At 32.9% G+C, this 22,081-nt stretch overlaps 1 protein-coding gene across 1 annotated transcript in view; it reads right to left on the bottom strand.

Moving 5' to 3' along the window:
- Nucleotides 1–2,542: 2,542 nt before the first annotated feature.
- The window catches only part of LOC147066853 (major facilitator superfamily domain-containing protein 6), a 28,088-nt gene continuing 8,549 nt past the window's right edge, over nucleotides 2,543–22,081 (bottom strand). The window contains exons 5-11 of the mRNA XM_085954022.1: nucleotides 20,091–20,763; nucleotides 14,615–14,805; nucleotides 11,662–11,798; nucleotides 11,037–11,149; nucleotides 9,831–9,949; nucleotides 8,047–8,173; nucleotides 2,543–2,980 (exon numbers count right to left, since the gene is read on the bottom strand). Coding sequence (XP_085810148.1) covers nucleotides 2,691–2,980; nucleotides 8,047–8,173; nucleotides 9,831–9,949; nucleotides 11,037–11,149; nucleotides 11,662–11,798; nucleotides 14,615–14,805; nucleotides 20,091–20,763 — 1,650 coding nt within the window. The 3' untranslated portion in view covers nucleotides 2,543–2,690. The remainder of the gene's footprint in view (nucleotides 2,981–8,046; nucleotides 8,174–9,830; nucleotides 9,950–11,036; nucleotides 11,150–11,661; nucleotides 11,799–14,614; nucleotides 14,806–20,090; nucleotides 20,764–22,081) is intronic.

The following is a 22,081-nucleotide window of genomic DNA, read 5'->3' as shown; positions in this document are numbered from 1 at the left end:
GTTAATTTACTAGTGTTCATAAGAAAACTTAATTAATACCTATACATTGTTTATATTACAATAATTAATATCTAAAAGTGAATTCTACAATATATTATGATGTGTCTATTTTCAAAAACTGATAAAGGCACAATTCAATATTACTTGTAACAAATAATGCTTTAACGTTAGTTTCTTTCTTTTCACTATCATATTGTACTTACTTGACAATTAGAGCAACACTCCTATTTTTATCACCGGATAAACTCGTTATATCAATAAAAAATATAAACACAATAAAATTAGACATATCGACATTTATTAATTGTATTTTTTAAATGAACATTTTTTTCATGTCTTAAAGTTATTGATCATTGCATATTGTCTAAAATTACATATTATAGAATATGTACATATATATTTTTGATAGATTTTGACTTATCAGTTTGAGAAAATAGACGTGTCTCAAATATATTACACTATATCTATCACCACGTACTCCAATATTCCAAAAATGACCATTATCAGTTTTTTAGTCATTTTTGGAATATTCAAAACATGGTTTTCATACGCGATTAAGAATATAAGTCTCAGTATTGTATTATATTACATACAATCTTGATCATAATAATATATTGGAGCTTGGACACATTCAGTTTCTTGACTTCGCAGATATATTATTATAAAGAATGAATCAAATGGAGATCCATTTAAGTTGACAGCGATTTTTTCATTTTGCTTACATATATTTCGAAAACATAAAGATTTTTATATTATAATATTAAAACAACCAATATCACAGTTAATAAATTTGTAATTGCTATCCTGTTCAGCGTTGCCAGATGTCCCGATTTTGCGGGATAGATTGACTCGCGCGGGACAGTTAAATTCATGATTATTCAACAAATACAAATAAGACGCTTAGGTTAAGACAAAAGAACGCGATGGAAGCGTGACAGAGAAGTACATAGAAGAAGAATTTAGCTCGCTGAAACCTTCTTTTGATGTGATCAGAGACTCAGCTACACAAAAATGGCTCAGTCAAAATCAGTTATTCAAGTTATTCCGGAAAAGAAACTAAAAATATTTTCAAGCTAATTTAATTTGTTTTAAGCATAATTGCTATACTGAACGGGTATTTTCTCAGATGAATTTAAAATGGTTAGATGTAAGAACAGATGTTCTATTGAGTTGATAAAATCGGAATTACTTACATATTACAATTACATGATATACTCTTGTGCTGAATTTGACCAATACATTAAGCAGCAGAAAGAAACTCAAGCCAAGTACAAATAGGCGAGTGTCAGAAAAAAATATTGTTATAAATAATTTTTATTATTTTGATAGTTAAACAGTTTTGTAGTTTGTGTTGTGTTCATGATTGACATTATAAAAACAAAAATTAGAAATATTGAACTATACGTTTTTTAAGTTGTCACGCTTTTCCTCTTAAATCCCGATTTTTTTTCTTTCACATGGTAAAAACCTGGATTTGGTAAAATAATTATCTGGCAACACTGATCCTGTTATTGACTTGTATCAAAAGTAAAACTCGTAAAATGCAGTAGTGTAACATTGCACTAAATGACTTTTATTTCTGATATGACGAATTATACAGTTCGTATGATAGATATAATAATAATATGTAAAAGTTCATAAAAAATTTGATACATTTTATACAAAAATTGGCAATAATTGTTTTTTAAAGTCACAATGATATGTAAATAGTCAAGTCAAAATAATTAATACTTATATACTATGTATATCTACAGTATGCATTACAAATTGTATGTAAATAAAAAATAAAATGGCAGCCTGTATTTTACGTCTTGCTTTGGTTACTTACTTGAGATTTTACATGAATACTCATCTATCTTAATGATAACAGTTTGTTGTATAAAAAACTTATAACTAATGCAGGGTCGAATTTATCTCAGTATGACCAGACAATGTCAGAGAAGAGATGTGAAGTTTGCAACAAATGAATCCACCATATTACGGATAATTAAATTATAAACGTACCCTATTGTAATGAAGGGAAGAGTGGAAGAGGGCTAAGACAACCCGATACAACATCGGCAATAGCAACTATTGATCTCAAATTAACTCCGTCTATTTCTCGCGCATTGGATGAAATGGTATCTGTACCGTGTCCGGAAAAACTTGTACGTATGCAGTTCGCCGTATCACACTTCACCGTGAAATGTTGTATCGGAAATATATGGCTGTATATTAAAGAACATTTAACCTCTTTGGGTCGTATAATACTGACATAAAATTCATGTCTAAATAGAACACGGTTCTTGTCGGTTTACACTTAACAGGAAGCCAGCAGCAAACAGATTTTGAAAATAGCCGATATACTGGATTATTCGTTATGTTAGGTTTTCATTTTTGAATTCATAAATTTTGCCAAAATCAGCTATGAAAATTGAATTAATGTTCATATTGAATTTAATAAAATTGGAAACCGTATAGTATACGGTCATCTCTTTTTGATGAAATTTGACGGTGAGATGTTTAACGTACAATTTAGATGTAACCATCTATACACCTTACATCTTCAGTAGTACAATTATAACAACCTTGTCAGTTTTAGTTTAATATAATCAGGCTGCATCTTCAAAGGTAAACTTCAACATATTTGGCTAATACTAACATGTACAGGTAGTCATTGACTTTATTACAAACAATATTCATCAACAACGTTAAATGTTCGCTGGTTTTTCTTTTTCCAACATGGCAGCTTCTTCCTTATCATGGATGACATCGTCTAAATTCTTCACGGCGTAACTGTTGTCGACGAAAGTTTCCATTTCTCTGATGGCTTTCGGCTCCGAACTCAGACCTTCATTTTTCGGCAGTTTAAGCCACGTTCTACTGATGAAGATGTGCAAGATCGCTGCAACAAGGGCAAGACACCCAAACACTCTGAACGCCATTCTTCCACCGACAGCTTTGTAGAGAAATCCGCCCAAAAGGGATCCAAAGGTGAACCCTGGATATCAGAAAGAACATTATACGTATCCTACAAATTTTAATTATATTGAAATATTAACACATTGACTGCTGACTAGATAATTACTTTTCAATTACCACATTTAAATAGCATGCTAATTATATCGAATGGCCACCTAATCGTTACGCGTTAGACCATTAAAGTACTTGAAAATGTTCCTTCTTTCAATGCTATAAATGCTTATGTCAGCCAATGTAAAATGAATGGAATAAGAGCACATTTAAAGTGTGTGTAAAAAAATTGTGTCAACATATTTTACACTAAAAAATGCCTATGTTGACATAACAATTTAGATTTCCTCATTTTCCAGTATTTTCAAAAAAAAAAAACTGTTTGATTATCCACCCTTAAGCTTATTAATTTATAATTAACTATTTTTTTTATTCAACGAATAATTCATAAGATTAAAGAATGAAACTTTCTCATTATTAAACATACATAATTTAATAAAAAATAGTTATATAAAAATTATTAGCAAGTTCAAGTAAGTTACAACAAAAAAATCTTGAGAGTGATCCGTGACGTCGGTTAGTAATTAAAGTAATACCTACTTTGATTTAAAATACAAAAGCCGATCACCAATAGTAGCTCAATTTGGAAAACGCTTCAGTGAGTATTAAAAGCCATTTTTTTTTTTTTAAATTATTAATAACCATGTCCTTGCTTCTTCGTACAAGGTGGTTGTTAGTAATTTTGAACAATCACAAACACCCAGGCTTTGAGAAAACACATAAATATTGTGTCCTAACCGAGAATCGAACCCAGAACTCTCGGATAGAAGACAAGCGCCTTACGCACTGCACCACGAGAACCGCTCATTTAGTTAAAATTTGTTGCAATGACGTATGACTCCTTTAGCATAGTGGTCTATGTGCGTGGGTGCGATACCCGAGAGATGCAGGTTAGATTCCTGCGGGCTGTCTTACTTTTTTCAAAAAGATTTTTTCTATTAGTTCAGTGTTCAGATGACAAAACCTGATAACTCGACTTTTTGACGAAATTGAGTTATCACTATATTCAGACTCCTCTCGTTGAGATCTATAAGATGGCAAAACCCAATATATCGTAGACCCACTAGTATTGGAGTTATGAGCGTTGGCATTTTGTTATATCCCCAAAATGTTGATTTTTGAAAGTTGACAGAAGCTTATAAAGCAAAATATCTCATTTTGCCATCCTTCGCTTTCAAGGTTTGAGTGAAATGTATAATATGACAAAACATAATATCTGCCAACACTGTGATTTTGCCATCCGATATTTTGTTTGCTAACATCATGGTAGGTATTATAAGATGGCTAAGATGACAAGATGGTTGGAACTAACGAATAACGAAGAAACAGTAGGATAAAGAAAACCCTAATAAATCTACTAGAGGAATACTCTCATAGGTAACATAGTTTTAAAAATACCTCTCTCTATATACCGTCAGGTGCAAATAATGATCCGGAAGTCGGTGTAAGAATTAATTGTCCAGAAAAATCCGTCGAATCGTCGAAACGTCAGTTAGAGCTGAATTAACAGACACTACAACAATTCATCGCCAGATGGCTATCATGGACAAGATTTAAGAGGAAGACATCCACAAAAAAACAAATTGGTTGATGAATGAGTCCAGATCGAGGCATTTACAAGAAAGCGTCCAAAACACGAGAGCCATTACTCCTGTGAAGATATTCCTATTTAAATATGCTTACCAAGTCATTTAAATACTTATTAAAATTATGTAATGGTGAATATAAAACAATGAAGTTGGAAAATGGAAGTGTGAAAACTGCATATTATGATGTATTTAACAAAACGGGTTTCAAATTCAATAAACCTTATTTAGATACATAAGGCGATGAATATATTACATGTAAACGTTATATATATATATCAAAGAGACAAGGAATGAAATCTCCAAACAACACAATGCACATTTCATTGATGCACATACAGGTTATTACAGTAAACCAGGAGATAAAACTACAGCTAAGGAAAGATCAAACCAACTAGTTATAGTTGTTTACAACAGGTTCTACCATGTCTGCTATTATCCACAAAATATTGTGTACTATAAAAGATTATTGTTTATGTACAATTTAACTATTAGAGAATGTTCTTCTCAAGAATTCTCCGAAGGTTATAATGTGGCACAAGTCAACCGGTGGAGAGGTTCTAAGGACATGGCATCATGTGTATTTAAGAAAATCATGAATCTTTCACCTGAAATGAAACACGTTGTCACATACTCAGATGCTGCAGATGGACAGAACAGAAATATTAATGTGGCATATTATGTTTACTTATGCATTATAAAAAATACCTCGGTGAAGAAGCTGATTGACCAAAAATGTCTTCTATCCTATCGTACTAGACTCGAATGTGATAGTGACCATTCAAGAATAAAGATAGCAAAAAAAAGGTAGACGACAAGAACTTAAAAAATATGGTACTCCGGATTCCAATTTGTAAGAGTTGCCATAGATCGGAAGCCGTTTGAAGTGATAAATATGTCCCAAAATATTTTTTTGCTTTGTCAAACTACTTACAAATTCACAAATTCATCGCAAATAAGATAAAGAAGGTAATAAGTTGAAGTTGTTAAAAATTAGATGGCTTTCATGGCAATGAACTTGTGGGCAATGTAGACGTAGAAGATATTGTTGAGGATTAAAATTTAAAAAAATATATAATGATTTAATCGTTTCTTTATATTAGTATATCTACCTGTAAGAACATACCTAATATTGAATTCATATTATTTCATGGAACGGAAAATTCTCATTAGGAATTATTTTTGCAACCCTCTGAAAATATTTGATGCCAATGTCTGTATCAATATGTACCTATGTAACATTTTTAATTTGTGTCAAGCATTAAACATATATATTTTTAAGCTATTTATTGAAGTTTTATTATCCAATTACCTCACATATCATGATAGTTTATCTTACCATATAATTATAACATATTGGAACATAAGATGGCAAAACATGATACGAGGGTGGGTCAATGAGTCCTTAGAAAAGCCGACAGGTGGCGCGACTAGTACTGTAAGCGGTTTGTTTTCATGCAGCGGCACTACCGATTCAGTATGCTGCGAAGTTTCAATCAGATTGGTCGGGTTGTTGTGTGTTTCTCGTACATTTAAAAAAAAAATTTGCTTGTTTACAAAAAATGGAGAAAATTGAGTTTAGAGCTGTTATTAAACATTTTAATATAAAAGGGTTAACAGCAAAGGAAATAAAAAATGAGTTGGATTTAGTTCACGGCATATCTGCTCCTTCACTTGCAACTATTTATAACTGGTTAAATGAATTTAAACGTGGTCGTACATCAACAAAGGATGAACCACGCTCAGGACGTCCTGTAGAGGTGACTACACCAGAAATGATCAATAAAATCCACGATATGGTGTTAAGTGACCGAAGATTAAAGTTGAGTGAGATAATTGAGGTTACAGGGATCTCAAAAGGTAGCGTCATTTCTATTTTACATGACAAATTGGGCATGAAAAATATTTCTGCAAGATGGGTGCCGCGTTTGCTCACAGTCGACAATAAACGCAATAGGGTGGTGGCCTCTAAAGCCCTGTTGTCGCTCATGCAACGCAATCCGGATGAATTTTTTCGTCGCTTTGTGACTGTAGATGAAACATGGATACACCACTATACTCCCGAGACGAAAGAACAGTCAAAGCAGTGGATTGCGAAGACAAACCATGTCCAAAGAAGGCGAAAACCGTAAAATCAGCTGGTAAGGTTATGGCTACTATATTTTGGGATGCACGTGAAATTATTTTCGTTGACTATTTGGAAAAAGGAAAAACAATAACAGGGGATTATTATGCATCTTTATTGGACCAGCTAAAAAACGAAATTGAAGAAAAACGGCCTCATTTAAACAGGAAAAAAATCCTCTTTCATCAGGACAATGCCCGTGTTCACACATGTTTACGATCAATGGCTAAAATTGAAGAATTGAAGTTCGAATTGGTCAACCACCCACCGTATTCGCCAGATTTAGCCCCCAGTGACTTTTTCCTTTTCCCAAACTTAAAAAAATGGCTAAGTGGACAACGTTTTTTTTCAAATGAAGAAGTCATCGATCGGACAAATGCTTATTTTGAGGACCTTCCGAAAACTTATTTTTCTGACGGTTTAAAAAAAATTGAGAAACGTCTAACCAAGTGTATTGAGCTCCAAGGAGATTATGTTGAGAAATAAAAAAAAAATACAAAAATAAAAACTGTTTTAATGCTTTTTTCTAAGGAATTATTGACCCACCCTCGTAACTTGGAAAATCTGGAAAATCCTTTTTTCTACCAAACGTGGGGAATCAAAACTTTGAAATATTTATTCTATATCTAAAACTCATTTCGAATACATCGTTACATTATATTATTTTCAAAAGACATATTCGCCAGAACGATTCAAACAATCTCTAAATTTAAAACAGCTCTCCTTCACAATTAACAAAAGAGCACATATCAGGTTTTGTCATCTGATACTGTTATACCTAATATATTTTCTCAGAAGTTTCTGTTTTTAAAATTATGTATGTTTATTAATTTATATTTTTTATAACCATGTTTTCATGATGTGTATTATAAAAGTTAATAATATTAATTAGAAAAGGTTATAGACAGAAGCTATATATACATATTGTCCTAGCAGAGCTCTACCTGGTGGTCCGCCAGAACCTTTACTCCCCCTTCGCTTCACGTGCAATCGAAAATACGGACTAATAGTCCGTTTATAAGTGCATGGATTTACTGCTAGCTGTACATATTGTCGCTATGTTTAAGTTGTATTATAAATATTAGGTCGACGATACCCATATTTTTTACATTACTGTCTAGAAAATTCTAATATAATAAAAAAAAAATTATTTCCGATAGTATCATAAGCAAAAATCTTTTTTTTTAAGAATATTGTATCAAGAAACTAGAAAAAAAACTAGAGTACTGAAGCGCTCTACATTTAAAGTAGCATAATTTTAAAGTCCTAATGTGGCCTCCCCGCTTCAACACTTTTAGACTCCAGCAAAAAAACATTACTTACCAACACCATCATCCATCCCGGCAACGATTCCTTGAAGAGTAGCTGACAGTCCTTCAGGAGCTACAGATGCTGCGTACCCAACCACTGTGCTGTATCCCATAGCGAAAGTGGGCCCTTGCAGGAAGAACTGAAATCAAGATTTTTTTTTAATTCCAGCAGTTTCCAGTTTACAAATTTACTTACTAATGGACAGTATCTTAAATGAAAACACGAGCGCGGGATTTCCATATACACGCTAATTGAATATAGGTAGAATTGGTAAATTTGGAAATATTAATATTGTCTGTGTTGACAGTATTGAATATAGTATTTTTTATGATCAAATGCATATGACAGCGGCCTGTTGTTATTTACGATTTTATGCAATAATTTTTCATCCAACTAATGATAGTTCAACTTGTAAAAAATTACTTGTAGACTTATAATATAATACAAAATGTTTTTTTGTTTCCTTAGTATGTCTATGGCAAATAAATCTCATAACACAAAAAGATGATGTTAGCTATAAATTAATCTGCACTGCAAAATGGCTTGCGGCTAATTGAATCATTAGCCTTAGTAAGTAACCTCATTTATAATGGTTCCATCTCAATATAACCTTTTCTTCAATGCCTTTGTGCATAATCCTATATTGTTGATACCTCATGTCTACCATGTTTCTGACAGAGGATAAAGGTAATAAAAACATTAGTAAACTAAGTGGTGATTTCACTTTTGCATGCGTTCATTGCATAAGTATATTCACACCATTATAGCGCCTGTACACGTGCATGCACGGCAGCAATAGTGCGTATTTTAAACTATCGTGACAATAACTGTTTACACGTAAAAGTGCTGACTGTCTCTCCAATCTCATTCTTCAAGAGTAAGCGAGACGCGATGTTGTCATTTTATGGTACTACAGTACACTCTCAATAATCCGCCGCTCGATTTTCCGACAACTACTATAATCCGCTGTTATTTTTACTAGTTGAAAGCACAAAATCAAGCTCTATAATTCGCCTTTATTCGATTGTCAAATTCAGTAGTCTGCCGCGTACAAGTATACAATGCAGATGAAACAGGTTTATTTTGGAAACTTCTCCTTCGTAAAACGTACATTCATCGCGAAGAAAGTAATTTACCAGGGAGGATGTGCCCAATGACCGCATCACAATAAATCATGACGTGCTCCAATGCAACCGGGACACACAAAATGAAGCTTTTGGTCATAGGGAAAGCCAGGAATCCTAAGCCATTCAAGAATATCTGCCTCACTGAACAACTGGTAGTGTCAAATGATTTACTGTTTAATATTTAGTTAATAAATAAGTATAATTTAGTAAATACTTGATTTTGATTATAAATAAAACTGTAATTTGCTAGTAAAAATTTCTCAAAAAAACTATTTTTATGAAATACCTGTTTTACTTTTTACTATATTTTGTATGTATGCACTGTAATCCGCCGGTTTCACTAATTGGACACTTGTCTGGTTTTTGGGGTGGCGGATTACTGAGAGAGTACTGTATTTGACAGTTAGTGAAAATCGGTTAACCTCAAAATGAGGATAGTTCGTTTTTCTGCCGGCAGGTTCACCACTATCGTTCTACTGCGCAGGCGCAGATCGAAAAAATCCCTACTGTCGCATGAAAATTCAGAAGCTTCCAAACTTGTTTGATTCATGCATGCAAGTTTGCAACTGCAAGATAATACAAGTTTACCCATATATTTTCTTGTTATGGCCGCGATAATACCATGCACATGTAAACGGGGTATTAATGCCAAAAAAATTAAAATCTCACCCCGATAATGACAATTTCCCACGGAGATGTGATGGCGGAAATGAGGAATAGCCGGATGGCGTATGAAAGTAGACTGAATGTCAGAGTATGTCGGTATCCAAACCGTTTCAAGATTTTACCTGTAAAAACAAAAAATAGCAATAGTAAAAAAAAAGCAAAAGTAGGTTATTGATTTATAATCAATGGATCAACAAACTCGTTCAAAATATACATTACAGTCTTTGACCATGTAGCATGAATGTAGCATGAATCAACCTTTCCTTGATGGTAATGATCTATTTACCATTATTGTTAAATCACATCATATTGACCACAATTCCTTTTATATATTTACCACAAATATTGTTAACCCATTAGAAACAATCAACACCAGATAGACACCGCTGTTGACCAAGTGAATCTGGACAATCGTAGTCAATGTGTCCTCCGCTTGTCCTTGGTTTTTTTAGATATTTCTTCAAACCGAACAAATCTTTTCCATGCTGTCTTAAAATAAAATCCTTACGATACCTTGACGTCGATGAATTAGTCAAAAATCTCTTCATTACAATATAGAAAACTTAATAAACCAAATTTTAATAATAAATATGACCATAAAATAATATTACGTAATAATAAGATGTGATCTTTCAAGAAATTCACATTTTTTTAAAATTGTAAGTTTATCTTTGACTTAAAATAAAAAATATTTTTCTTTTTAATGTTTTCAAATACATATTTACAGTTTAAATTGTAAATTATCAAAAAAATGTCTCAAATTGCAAGCTCCGTATTTTTCCTAGGCTAGGAGCCTCTGATAGGTAGAGGATTTGCATTAAATCTGTCTTCAATGGGTTAATTCACATGATTCGTGTTTCGTTTATATAGTAAACATTACCAAGTATGACTATTAATCCTGACCCATAATTATTTGTAACCGATGATTTTAACAACAAATCAATAAACTGAAATAAAATTAATTTCTGTTATTTCGATGATCCGACCTAATGAAGGACGCTATGGGCCTCAATACTTTCAGCTTTATGGACGGCAGAATGCAATGATTGATGGACAGATATAAAGGGAACACTTAAAAGCAGTCATGATTTTCAATGGTGAAGAATACGAAAACGAAGATGATATTATCAATATTATATTTTTCTCCATTAGACTCGGTAGATGTCATTATGTTGAATAAAACTTTACATTTGGTTGAAGAAATCTTACCAGATATAATGAAGAATAGGACTTCACCAAAGCAATCACTGGCAACGGATATTCCTTCCAGCAGTTTGATATTGTGCATCTGATTTCTTTCAGTCGCCAACTCTTCCAGAAACCTGCAGACATTGAAATATTAATAAATATCAAATCACTGTATTAACCTGATATTTTTCAGTAAAAGCATCTGTGGTATCATTCATGGAGTATTTGCACAATCTTGGAAGATCAGGTAACCGATGATGATTTTTCAAGTAAAATCATCTTCAATTATGAGGCACCTTAATGGTTACTTTAACAAGCAAAACTGCCATATTAGGGACGAGAAAAGGCCACAAGTGATTCAAGAGAGGCCGTTACTTGCTTTGAAAGTTACTGTTTAATACTGTTTTCGGACTGGAGCCGTCATCGGGCTATACTTCTTCGAAAATTATGAAAGAGCGACTGTTACTGTCAATGGCGTAATATGTGTCAATAGGTAAATGATAACTAACTTTTTGTGGCCGGAATTGAAAGATTTCGATTTCGAAAATATGTGGTTCCAACAGGATGGGGTCACATGTCATACGGCTTGTGAAACACTGGCTTTATTGCGTGAAAGGTTCTCTTTGAATAGATATATATAACTCACCAGAACATATAATAAATGATGAAACTGTCCAGAGTTCCGACTATAACTGCAAAGACCAGAAAAGCCAGAAGTGGAGGAGAAGACAGCAATGCGGCCAGTACCTTCCCTGCATTTTCGTTCCTTTCGATTCCAATGACCTGACAGAATAAATAAACACAAAAAACGTGACTACATACCAACAAAAGCAGCAAGATATCATTTGAAAATAAAAAAAAGGAAAAAAAAAACTAGGCAAATCGTAGCGATTTATTTGTGCAGTCTGAACCAAGCAGATTTGTTGTACGTATGTATAGTAAATCGATACAAACATCTTGGCATGCACAATCCATCGGTACGGTTTTCTATTCGATAAATCCATCGTTCATCAGTAGTTTATTTGCCTTATATTTAAATAATCTGTTCGTAGTATTTTATATATGGTTACATGTGAATTATACGTATTACATTTCGCCGTATCACAGTTCACCGGAAAGAGATGGCAGTATAGCATTGAGATCAAAAAATTATACATTGTTCGTGGAGCATTACAGGCAGTAATGTTCCAATTTGATTAGATTCAATAAGAATATTAATTTGATTTGATAGGTACAACTTGATACTGACAAGCACCTACATAACATGCTCAACCTGTTTTTTAATCATTCAGAATTTTATATTATACATATTATATTATTTTACAACGTTTTTATTAGGTCGTATTCTTATTTGTCGGGTGGTTGTTTATCTGGTACAAATCTTGCAATCGATTTTTAATTAACTTCCCGACTAGCTAGACATTTTAAACTTTTAGAATATATCAGAACACGATGCCAATGCATTTTTTTAATACTTTTAACCAGGGCTTTTTTTAAAAAAAAAAAAGGTGCCGGAACTCACTTCATGTCAAGCTTTTTACTAAATAAAATTATATTCAAATGTCACTTAAATGAAATTTAAAGGAGCTATGCCACGAAGCGAACAAAAAAAGGTTGATTTTTACGATAATTTTTTATTTTAGTCAAAACAAAGCTACAGAAACAATAAAATACATACATTATATTTGAAATATATTGTACAAATAAGACTAAATAAGACTAACTTTAAAATATAATTGTAAATACATATGTAATGTATTTATTTATGAACTTGAATAAAAGTTTAGAGTGATTTCCAAAGTTTTTTCCAATTCTCGTCTGATACATCATCTCGATTCCTTTTCTTAGTGTTAGAGTCTAAGGCCGAATGTCTTCCTTTAAGTAACCACCTATCAACATATTTTGAAGGATCGAAAAGTGTCAAGGGTGGTCCCACGAGTTACACGTTACGTCTTTAAGTTCAATCAAATCCAAAAACAAATTAATTGGTGAATTCATTCCAACACTTTCGACACAGCATCGAACATACACAATGAGGGTGGTTTTTTGGCTTATATTGGTAGACTCATCAATTATCAAAGAAATTATATTTTTCGATTGAACAATTTCTTTGAAAACATTTTTTCTCATTTCATCACATATATGATTTACAATGTTAACTAGTGGAATGGAGAATATGACCCATTTCGATCCCATTTAGTTCTTGGAGATTAATTTCACTTTCAAACATATTGAATGATTGATTTTCCTTAGCTACTTTATATGCAGTTCGAAAAATGTTTGCTGTTATTACTTTTTCGCGAGATAACGATTTTAAAAAAGTATTTTCAATCTGCTTTTTTTTGGCTTCAGAAATGATTTTTAACGCTGCTTTGTGTGCAATAGATCCTCTGTGATCGAAAATTTTTTTTCGAAGTGACCCCAATTGTAGCTTCCTCTCTTTCCCAGAATACGTGATTTCATTATTGGCCCATTCTTTGGATATTTTCATTCCCATTGTCGTTTCAGTTCCAAGAGTTCCGACGTTTCTGCAAATTGTGCAGCCAAGTTTCATTTTGTGTACGTTCAACCATTCGTTTTTTGAGCAAAAATCGTTTTTTTGATCTAATGACCAGCAGTCTGGCCAATCGTTTTGAGTTCGACCTTGATCCCCGAGATCAGCTAGAGATGATTCAGGAACATCTACATGTACCGATATTTCCATATCTTCTGTCATCGTTTCTGTTTTGAGCTTTTTATTTGCGGAATCGGCGCCGCTGCCGGTGGTTGAGAAGTAACAGGAAATTTTTTTCATATTTAAACTTGGGGTTGCACTAAATAATATATAAAATAGTTGCACAACACGCAATCGTAACACAAACTGACTAAACAAACGTAAATAACAATATACGCAGATGCTGCCATGCGATAAACGTCAAACTGTCAAAATCATAATACGCAGCATACGTATGAAGCTAGTTACATACGCATGTTTGCTATTTAAACTATACGGTTACTTCACTAACACTAACACGCCAACATTCAAAATGGCTTCCACCTGTACCTTATTTTATCATTTTAACGAATTATTATTGTAATTACTTAAGCGCAAATATTTTTTCGTTTAATTGATTTTGAAATAAAACCGTGAAAAAAGGTGCCGGAACGCCGTTCCACCGCGTTAAATGGAAAAAAAAGCCCTGCTTTTAACCATCTTTAAGTAGAATTAAATTCATTTTCAGTTAATTCTGTTTTGTATGACAAGATATTTCGGAAGAAATCTGTAATCCAATCCACTATTATTGGTTGCTAGGAAATTATTAATATATACGTGCGTTACTATGGAAATCAATATGAGTGTCAAAATGACATTTCAGTATTATTTCTATCAAATATATTTTTTTTTGATCGTTTAAGCAAGTTAAGTCAAGTTTATATGATTCAACAGAAAATTTTAAAACGTTGTATATAAAAATTTCTTTTTATCTTGTAATTATTTACGATATAATCGCATTTCTAATATACTTACTTACCTATTTTCATCTGTCTTTCACTTGTATTCCGCTGGTTGTAACCTGTATTGTATATCATTATAAAATTCTCTGGACTATCTAACTCACCTTAAGCTTTGTGCAAGAACCGAGATCAACCACTGTGAACACGGCAGCGAGTAGAAAAGCAGGATAGTACGTCTTCCGTGTCAATCCTCCGCTGACCACATCCACTGCGATCCCTGACACCAAAGCTGTAATCCCGTATCCTATGGTTCCCCACAACCGCTGTGATCCATACCTCATGATTCTACCTGACCCTGCAAAATAATATCATCACGTGAGTAAGAATGGTAGCATTCATCAGTAATATTTATTGTAACGGAAGTTTAAAGAGGACACATTAATTTTCATAAGCGTAATTGCATATCATGATTTGATCAAAGAATTTGGACAAATGAGTCTTAAACGTTATTCTTGTTGACATTTTAAATTATTTTGCAAGCACACGAAGCATAGTTACATTGGTAAACTCCACAAATATTAAAATCGCTCAGTTACAATTCGGATTTTCTTACATTGGCAACGGCAGCAATTTTTTATGTTCATTGTGGTTACTTACTCGAGTGCAGTTAGTTAAACATTAATTTTACATAATTTTTCAACAACAACAACTACTTTCATAATCTTTCAACTTTCGGCTACTCATTGTGACAGATTGTCTTTTTATACATCCTGAAAATTAGCAAATAAATGTCATAGCAGTAGTGTAAAGTTCTCTGCAAATGAACCTACAATACTTTTAGGCTCTATCTCTATAGAAGGAGGTTTTCAACATCTTTGGTTTTAAAGAATGATTGTTTTATTAATATTAACTAGCAGAGCCAGCTGGCGGTCGCCAGTCTGTCTCGCTAGGTCTTGCAGACGGCTTGGCGGTGTTGGATATTAATATAATTGTGAAGTATGAATAAACAGCACCATAGTTTTCCCTTCGGGATGGATTTTCATTCACCTCAGACAGTTTGACATTTCGCTGATTTATCAGTTTTACGATTTGCAACTCGTCACCGCCAATATAAATTTGGGGTAATATGCTTATTCTATTCTGGAGTCTGGCCTTCACAATATCGTCTGATACCACCTCAGGCTGATAGGCCTAGCAGAACAGCTGGCAATCGCCGATTGCTACCACTGACAGTTTAATTTTAATACAATATATGTGTAGGTATGTGCATTTAAATATGATAAATAATTATACATCTCAATCATTAGAATATGCAGCAATATAATATGTAATTATCATAAATAGCGATTCAATAGGTACAACGTGAATATTAATCTCTTTCGGGTCCCATTTAGATAATAGAAAAAGGTTAGCAGCGTAAAAAATAAATGCTTGCAGCCATAGAATAATATTTAATAAATCAAATTTTGAATTAAAAATTTACCTTAAACAATATAGTTTCCCGGTGCGGGACATTCATATCGAGACAAATCTCGATAAATAATAAAGCAATACATACCTTTTATATCTGAAAGGAATAGACCAATTCTGATAAGAATAGAAATTTTATTTATAAGACCTAAAGATGTGGAATCAGCTTAAAGAGGCCTTCATCCAGCAGTGGATTAATACAGGTTGATGACGATAATGGCGATATAAAAGGGTAGGTATATAAAATCACAAATTAAAAAAAATATAGCAGTTTATACCAAGAAGAGTAGAATTAGGTTTTGATAACCTTCATCCAGCAGTGGATTGATCTTGGTTGATGATGATAATGATGATATTATGAATGGGTAAATATAATATCAACAACTTAGAGATGCCTTCATCCACCAGTGGATTGATTCAGGCTCATGATGATAATAGCAATATAAATATATATAATATAATATAACCGATTTTGATAAGTACGGCAATTCAAATGACAGAAATAAGTAGAATCAGGCTAGGGAGGCCTTTATCCAGCAGTGGATTGGTTCAGGTCAATGATGATAAGGACGATAGAAATAGGTATACTATCACAAATTCGTTAAACCGATAGTAGTAAAATCAGGTTGCAGAACCCTTCATCCATCAGTGGATTGATCCTGGTTAATGATGATGACGATATGAATATGTAGACAATTATAATATCACCGATTTTGATAAATACACCAATTCAAATGACAGAAAGAAGTAGAATCAGGCTAAGGAGGCCTTTATCCAGCAGTGGATTGGTTCAGGTCGATGATGATAAGGATGATAGAAATAGGTATAATATCACAAATTCGTTAAACCGATAGTAGTAGAATCACGTTGCAGAACCCTTCATCCAGCAGTCGATGGTCACGTCATATGAATTTCATTTACCTACCTACCCAAATGTAAAAATAATACTATTACATAATATATCAGGATATAACAATATATTTTATATGATGGTAGTATGTAATACATATTATTATAATATCCTATCAATAGTTATCTGAAATTATTCGTTGATAGTAGTATTAAAATTCTCCATTATTATTATTGGCAATGAATACGCATATAATATTGCAAGAAATGTCTATGCTATTTGAAATGTCACATTACTGTTCGATGTTTTCTAGGATTTTCACAAATTCTAAATTTGAAAATATTCTGACACATCAACTAAATAAGCGAAAGAAAACAAATGACAATCATTAGTCTATAAGTTTGACAGATAAAAAGCAGTGACATGGTTTTAGATTATATTTTCGTAGTAATTAGTGAGGAAAGATGTATTTATTTCTAGTTAAAACTCAATAGTGCGCCAATGTGCTACTTACAGATTTGAATAGATTTGTGGAATATTAATTCTGATTTCTGAAATTTCGATTAAACAGAAAGTATTAAGCGACATTATAATCAATTTGCAGTAGATAAACAGTAAAGTAGCGAAAATGTATGGTGACGGATGTAAAACGCGATTTAAAAATGATTTTATCTGTGATTGTGTCGAGTTTTATCAGATTGTGCCCGATTCAAATGGAAGTAGATTCGGGACTCCAAAAATTGAAGTGAATTCCTTTAATAATCAACAAAATGGTATTTAAATAAAAAATATGGTGCGTTTTCCAAAATCTCTTAGGATAATAATATATAGGAGATAATCGTGGGGCTATTGCCAAAAGTTGGGAAATCTCAAAATCATGTTTTGTGTTCAGTAATTGCAATTTGAAGTTTAACATGTCCTCTAAAATCAGGCATAATGATAATTTCTTTGTGATTTATGAGCATGTTCTATATATCGGAAGACCTTGAATTTTTTCTAACATACATATTTATATATGCATACTCCGTTGTTAACTCTAAATACCTAAATTATCGACTTACCAAGTTTTGGCAGCAACTCCACGACTTGTGGGGTTACTGCCAAAAGTTGGTAAGTCTAGAAATCATCTTATGGAGTGATAATTAATGCAATTTGAAGTTTAACATGCTCTCTAAAATCAGGCATAGTGCTAATTTCTTTGTGCTTTGTGTGCATGTTCTATATATCGGATGACCTAGATTTTTTTTCTAGGATACATATTTATATAAAAACACATAATCCCATGTTAACTCTAAATACCTAAATTATCGACTTCCCTATTTTTGGCAATTTTATCCTTTCGACAATTTATAACAATACCATTTATCCTTTGACAAAAATGGTACAAACATTGTCTTGTTAAATTACTGTTTTATTACTAATTGAGAATATCATTGGTATAAAATATTGTCTCTGTTCTGGCAGAATACACTAACTGGAGAATACTAGTTTTGAGTAATTTGACTTTGAAGTTGTTAAAATGTTTGAAATGGTCTGTTATGTGAGTTTATTAAGCAATCGTAAAAAGGATGACTTTAAAATAAAGACTGTTTATTTATTAGGAAGGTTTCCAGATGGTAAAGTTTGAAATAAGGAACATTTTGGTATAACTAACTCAATATGTCATTTTTTCGAATTAGTGTCTTCTGCCAGAACAGTGACGATATATAATTGTGGAAATAAGCACAACAAATAAAAAAACATTTCTGATGCAGTATTATCTTTGATTCTGCAACACCTGCTATCTACATATTTGTTACACATGTTTTCGTGCCATATCGTTCAGAGAGAAATAAAACACCAATGTAAACAATTAATAGGTCAATATGTCAAGTGAATGACTCTAAAATTTGATACCGAATAATTGAATGGTGAATTTTCAATTGAAAAAATGAAAATAAACAATTAATCATGTTTTATCTCTTTATCAGTACATAACAAATTAACAAATAATAATATGTAATTGAGCACTAATGGAAGATGCCAGATTTAATTTTTTTTTTTTTTTAATGTCAACCTTCCCTTTATGATGTTAATAAATTATGTCCATTCCGGTGATGTCACCTTGGCTTACCGTACAAGATTGACAATATTACAGTAGGTAAAAGTAAAATGCATATTTTAGCAACATAAATAAGTCTAATAAGGTTTCATCCAGTGGCGAAGGGTGGCAGTAGGCTAGGGTTTGTTTTCGACAGGGTTTAGTTGATTTTTAAAAACTAACCAGCACTTTCTGAAAATTGTATTCTTAGTTCAATGAAAACAAATAAGTATTACTGACAATGTTTAGTGTGCACTATTTATGTCGGATCTTAAAAGCTTAGCTCCACTTCTCGCCACTGGTCTCATCATTATTATTTGCTATTTTTTTATACCAAAAAGTGATCAAAATGCCATTAATTATTATAATCATATGAGTATTTCTATACATTCTTTATAGCCAACAAGGCATAATACTATCTCACGCCATATTTTCATATCTCTCTTTGACACTTGTTCGTTGTTCGTAATGGAATCCGACACTCTAAACACAATGTGCATTTATAATGTATGACACGTATCAATTATATGTATTTACTGAATAATGCTAACGATTTTGAAAATAATAACATTTTAATTAGAAGTAATATTGATGATTCTAGCAATAACCGGAATATGAAAATGACAAAATGCATATTAACTGGGAGTGTTAATAACATACGTTCCAACCTATTCCATCTTCATTCCACTAAAATTGTCCGTACACTCACAAAGTTACTTATATACGTAAAAGACCAAAGTATATAATATGTATTAGTTTGTTTTTGATGCTTTGAATGTATAATGTTCTAAATCAAAGTGTCAACCAGCGATTTCAGTTTTTTTATTGTTGAAATTTTCATAAAAATATTAGAGCGATTTACACTGTTGGCCAGCCAACTCGAAATCAAAACAATTCACATTAACAACTTCTCCACCGTATCTACCTCATGAAGAAGTTGTGTGTACTAAATGTTCTCAAAAATTTTTATTCACCACAACCTCAGTGTTGGGTCAGTTACGGTTACACGCTTGAATGTCAACCGAAATGTTATGGTTCGAGGCCAAGCATGGCGAGCAATTTCTGTTCAAGAATTTTCAAATCGGCTGTGACAGTTTTTCATTACAACACAGCCGGCGAAATTGCTGTACCGTGTATAAAAAAATCAGTTTATCTCAGATGCCCCAAATTTCTCCATCCACAATGTATAGCAAATGTACTGAACTGAAGAAGATGTATTTTAATGATCAGAATACTTTACCTAATATATCAAAGCAGACAGCATCAGTGATACTATTGGCAACATTAAATGTCACCGTTCCGATGGACATCAGTAAAACGAAGCCCCAAAAGGAGACGGAACTGTACAAATGAAAGTCTTCAGTCGCCGACATATTATTGCTGCGATTCTCATTATTCTCAACTGTGCATGACAAAATTTTGCAATTATTACTAATAAAGCATTGTCTTTCAAATATCTCAGACGTGTTTCTTAAACTTCTATTTGATTCAGTCTCATTATTTATCAGCCTTGCTGTTTTATCTGTTTCATTTCGATAAACGACACTAGAACCCAATTCCCGGGCAAATCGTGTTAAAATGACATCTTTATGATTAAAATACAACTCATTACTTCTTTTAACTCTATTTAAAATTGTGTTTTTTGCTTCAGTTGACATGTTATCAACATATTTTCCCGCTTGGTCCCTTCCGAGGTTCTTTGGGCGGTCACCCAAATTTAAAAAACTGCATTCAAATGATGACTCTTTGGTATAAACCAAAAGTGGCTCTATCCCTGTATTGTTCATGGTGTTTGTGTCCAAATAAAATTGCCGTTCGTTGGAAGTATTATTGTTCTCATCAGGTGATTCTGATTTACATATCCATCTGCAAGTCACTGGTGAAAGATGCTCCCGATTACGACATTCCTTTTCCTGAAACAAAATAAAATTAACACCAATTAAATACAATCTTCAACTATGAAGCCTAAATATATGAAAGTGAAGCTGAGAAAAGGCTTATGGACATACCCAATTTTTCTTCTTTCGACCATGTCCGATCCTAATAGGATCATATGAGCCTCCACAGAGTGGAAGTTTGTATTAACAGATTTTTATTTTTACGAGAAATGGATGTCAGCCACTTGCTCAACCTATTAGGTCCATACTCTGACTCATACACAAATTGAAAAACAATATGTGTACTTGCCAGACCCAGGTTTCGAACCTGGGACCCTCGAAACGAGAGGCCAGCGCTTAAGCCACGCGGCCATCGTGGGTGCATACCCAATTAATTGTTAATAATCAAAATGATAATACAGAAGGGGCACAAATTAACTATAGGGACCGGGCGCAAACTCACAGGATTGACAAATTTCTTTAGTTTGGTTTAATTACACGTTAGTGAAGAACTAGGGACCTAAAAGAGTGGAAGGAACTAGAGAAGGTAGGTGTAGCAAATTTCACACTAAGTGTAATTATGTAGAAAAGAGCCAGTTCATACAGAATACAAACAGAGAAATAGCACTTGTGTTAAGTGTAATTATTATGATACACAGAATGTCAGCTTTTAAAGTGTCAATAATTTCCATTGCGTGGCTGTTTTCTGCATAATGCATTATAGCTATTATTAAATTTTGTAAAAAAGAGCGACATAACAAAGAGAGACATGCAGACAAAATGTTGAATGTGGTTGAACATAATATCATGTTCAACACAATATAATTCATTTGTGCCCGAATTGTTGACTGGCTGCATCTGGCATAACTACCCTCACTTGGGTTCTGAAATTTATTTACTGAAATAAAAATGTCGGTACCTATTCATGTACAATAATAAGTTGTACACAACGGGAATTAGTACGCAAGTAAGTAAACCAAGCAGGTAATTTTATTATTTTATTTACAAACAATGCATTCAACACTGCCAATGCAGAAATTATTAATTTTCCCATATTACCAGGTAACTGGCAGGCTGAAAATTTAGAAGTTGGACACTGGCGCAGAATGTGGGAAGATGAAGGATAGGCTCGGACCAATCATGGGTTTGTCAAGCCATCAATGGTGATTACATTGAATATAATGATTAACTAGTTCATAAGGAATTAATTTTACATAAATGACACACGGCATATATAATTAAATAAGTCAATTTAAACTAAGTATAAACATATTTAAGTGCGTTTGACCGCAGTTTTTGGGTAACTGCGCTCGATTAAGACTGAGTGTGGTGCAGGGTGAGTTGGTTTGGTAGT

Source organism: Rhyacophila brunnea, unplaced genomic scaffold (genome assembly GCF_057557595.1).
Source record: "Rhyacophila brunnea isolate RB1 unplaced genomic scaffold, BYU_Rbru_1.0 scaffold_4, whole genome shotgun sequence".
Lineage (NCBI taxonomy): Eukaryota > Metazoa > Arthropoda > Insecta > Trichoptera > Rhyacophilidae > Rhyacophila > Rhyacophila brunnea.
Note: the sequence above shows the minus strand (reverse complement) of the source record. Positions and strands in the feature narration are given on the sequence as shown.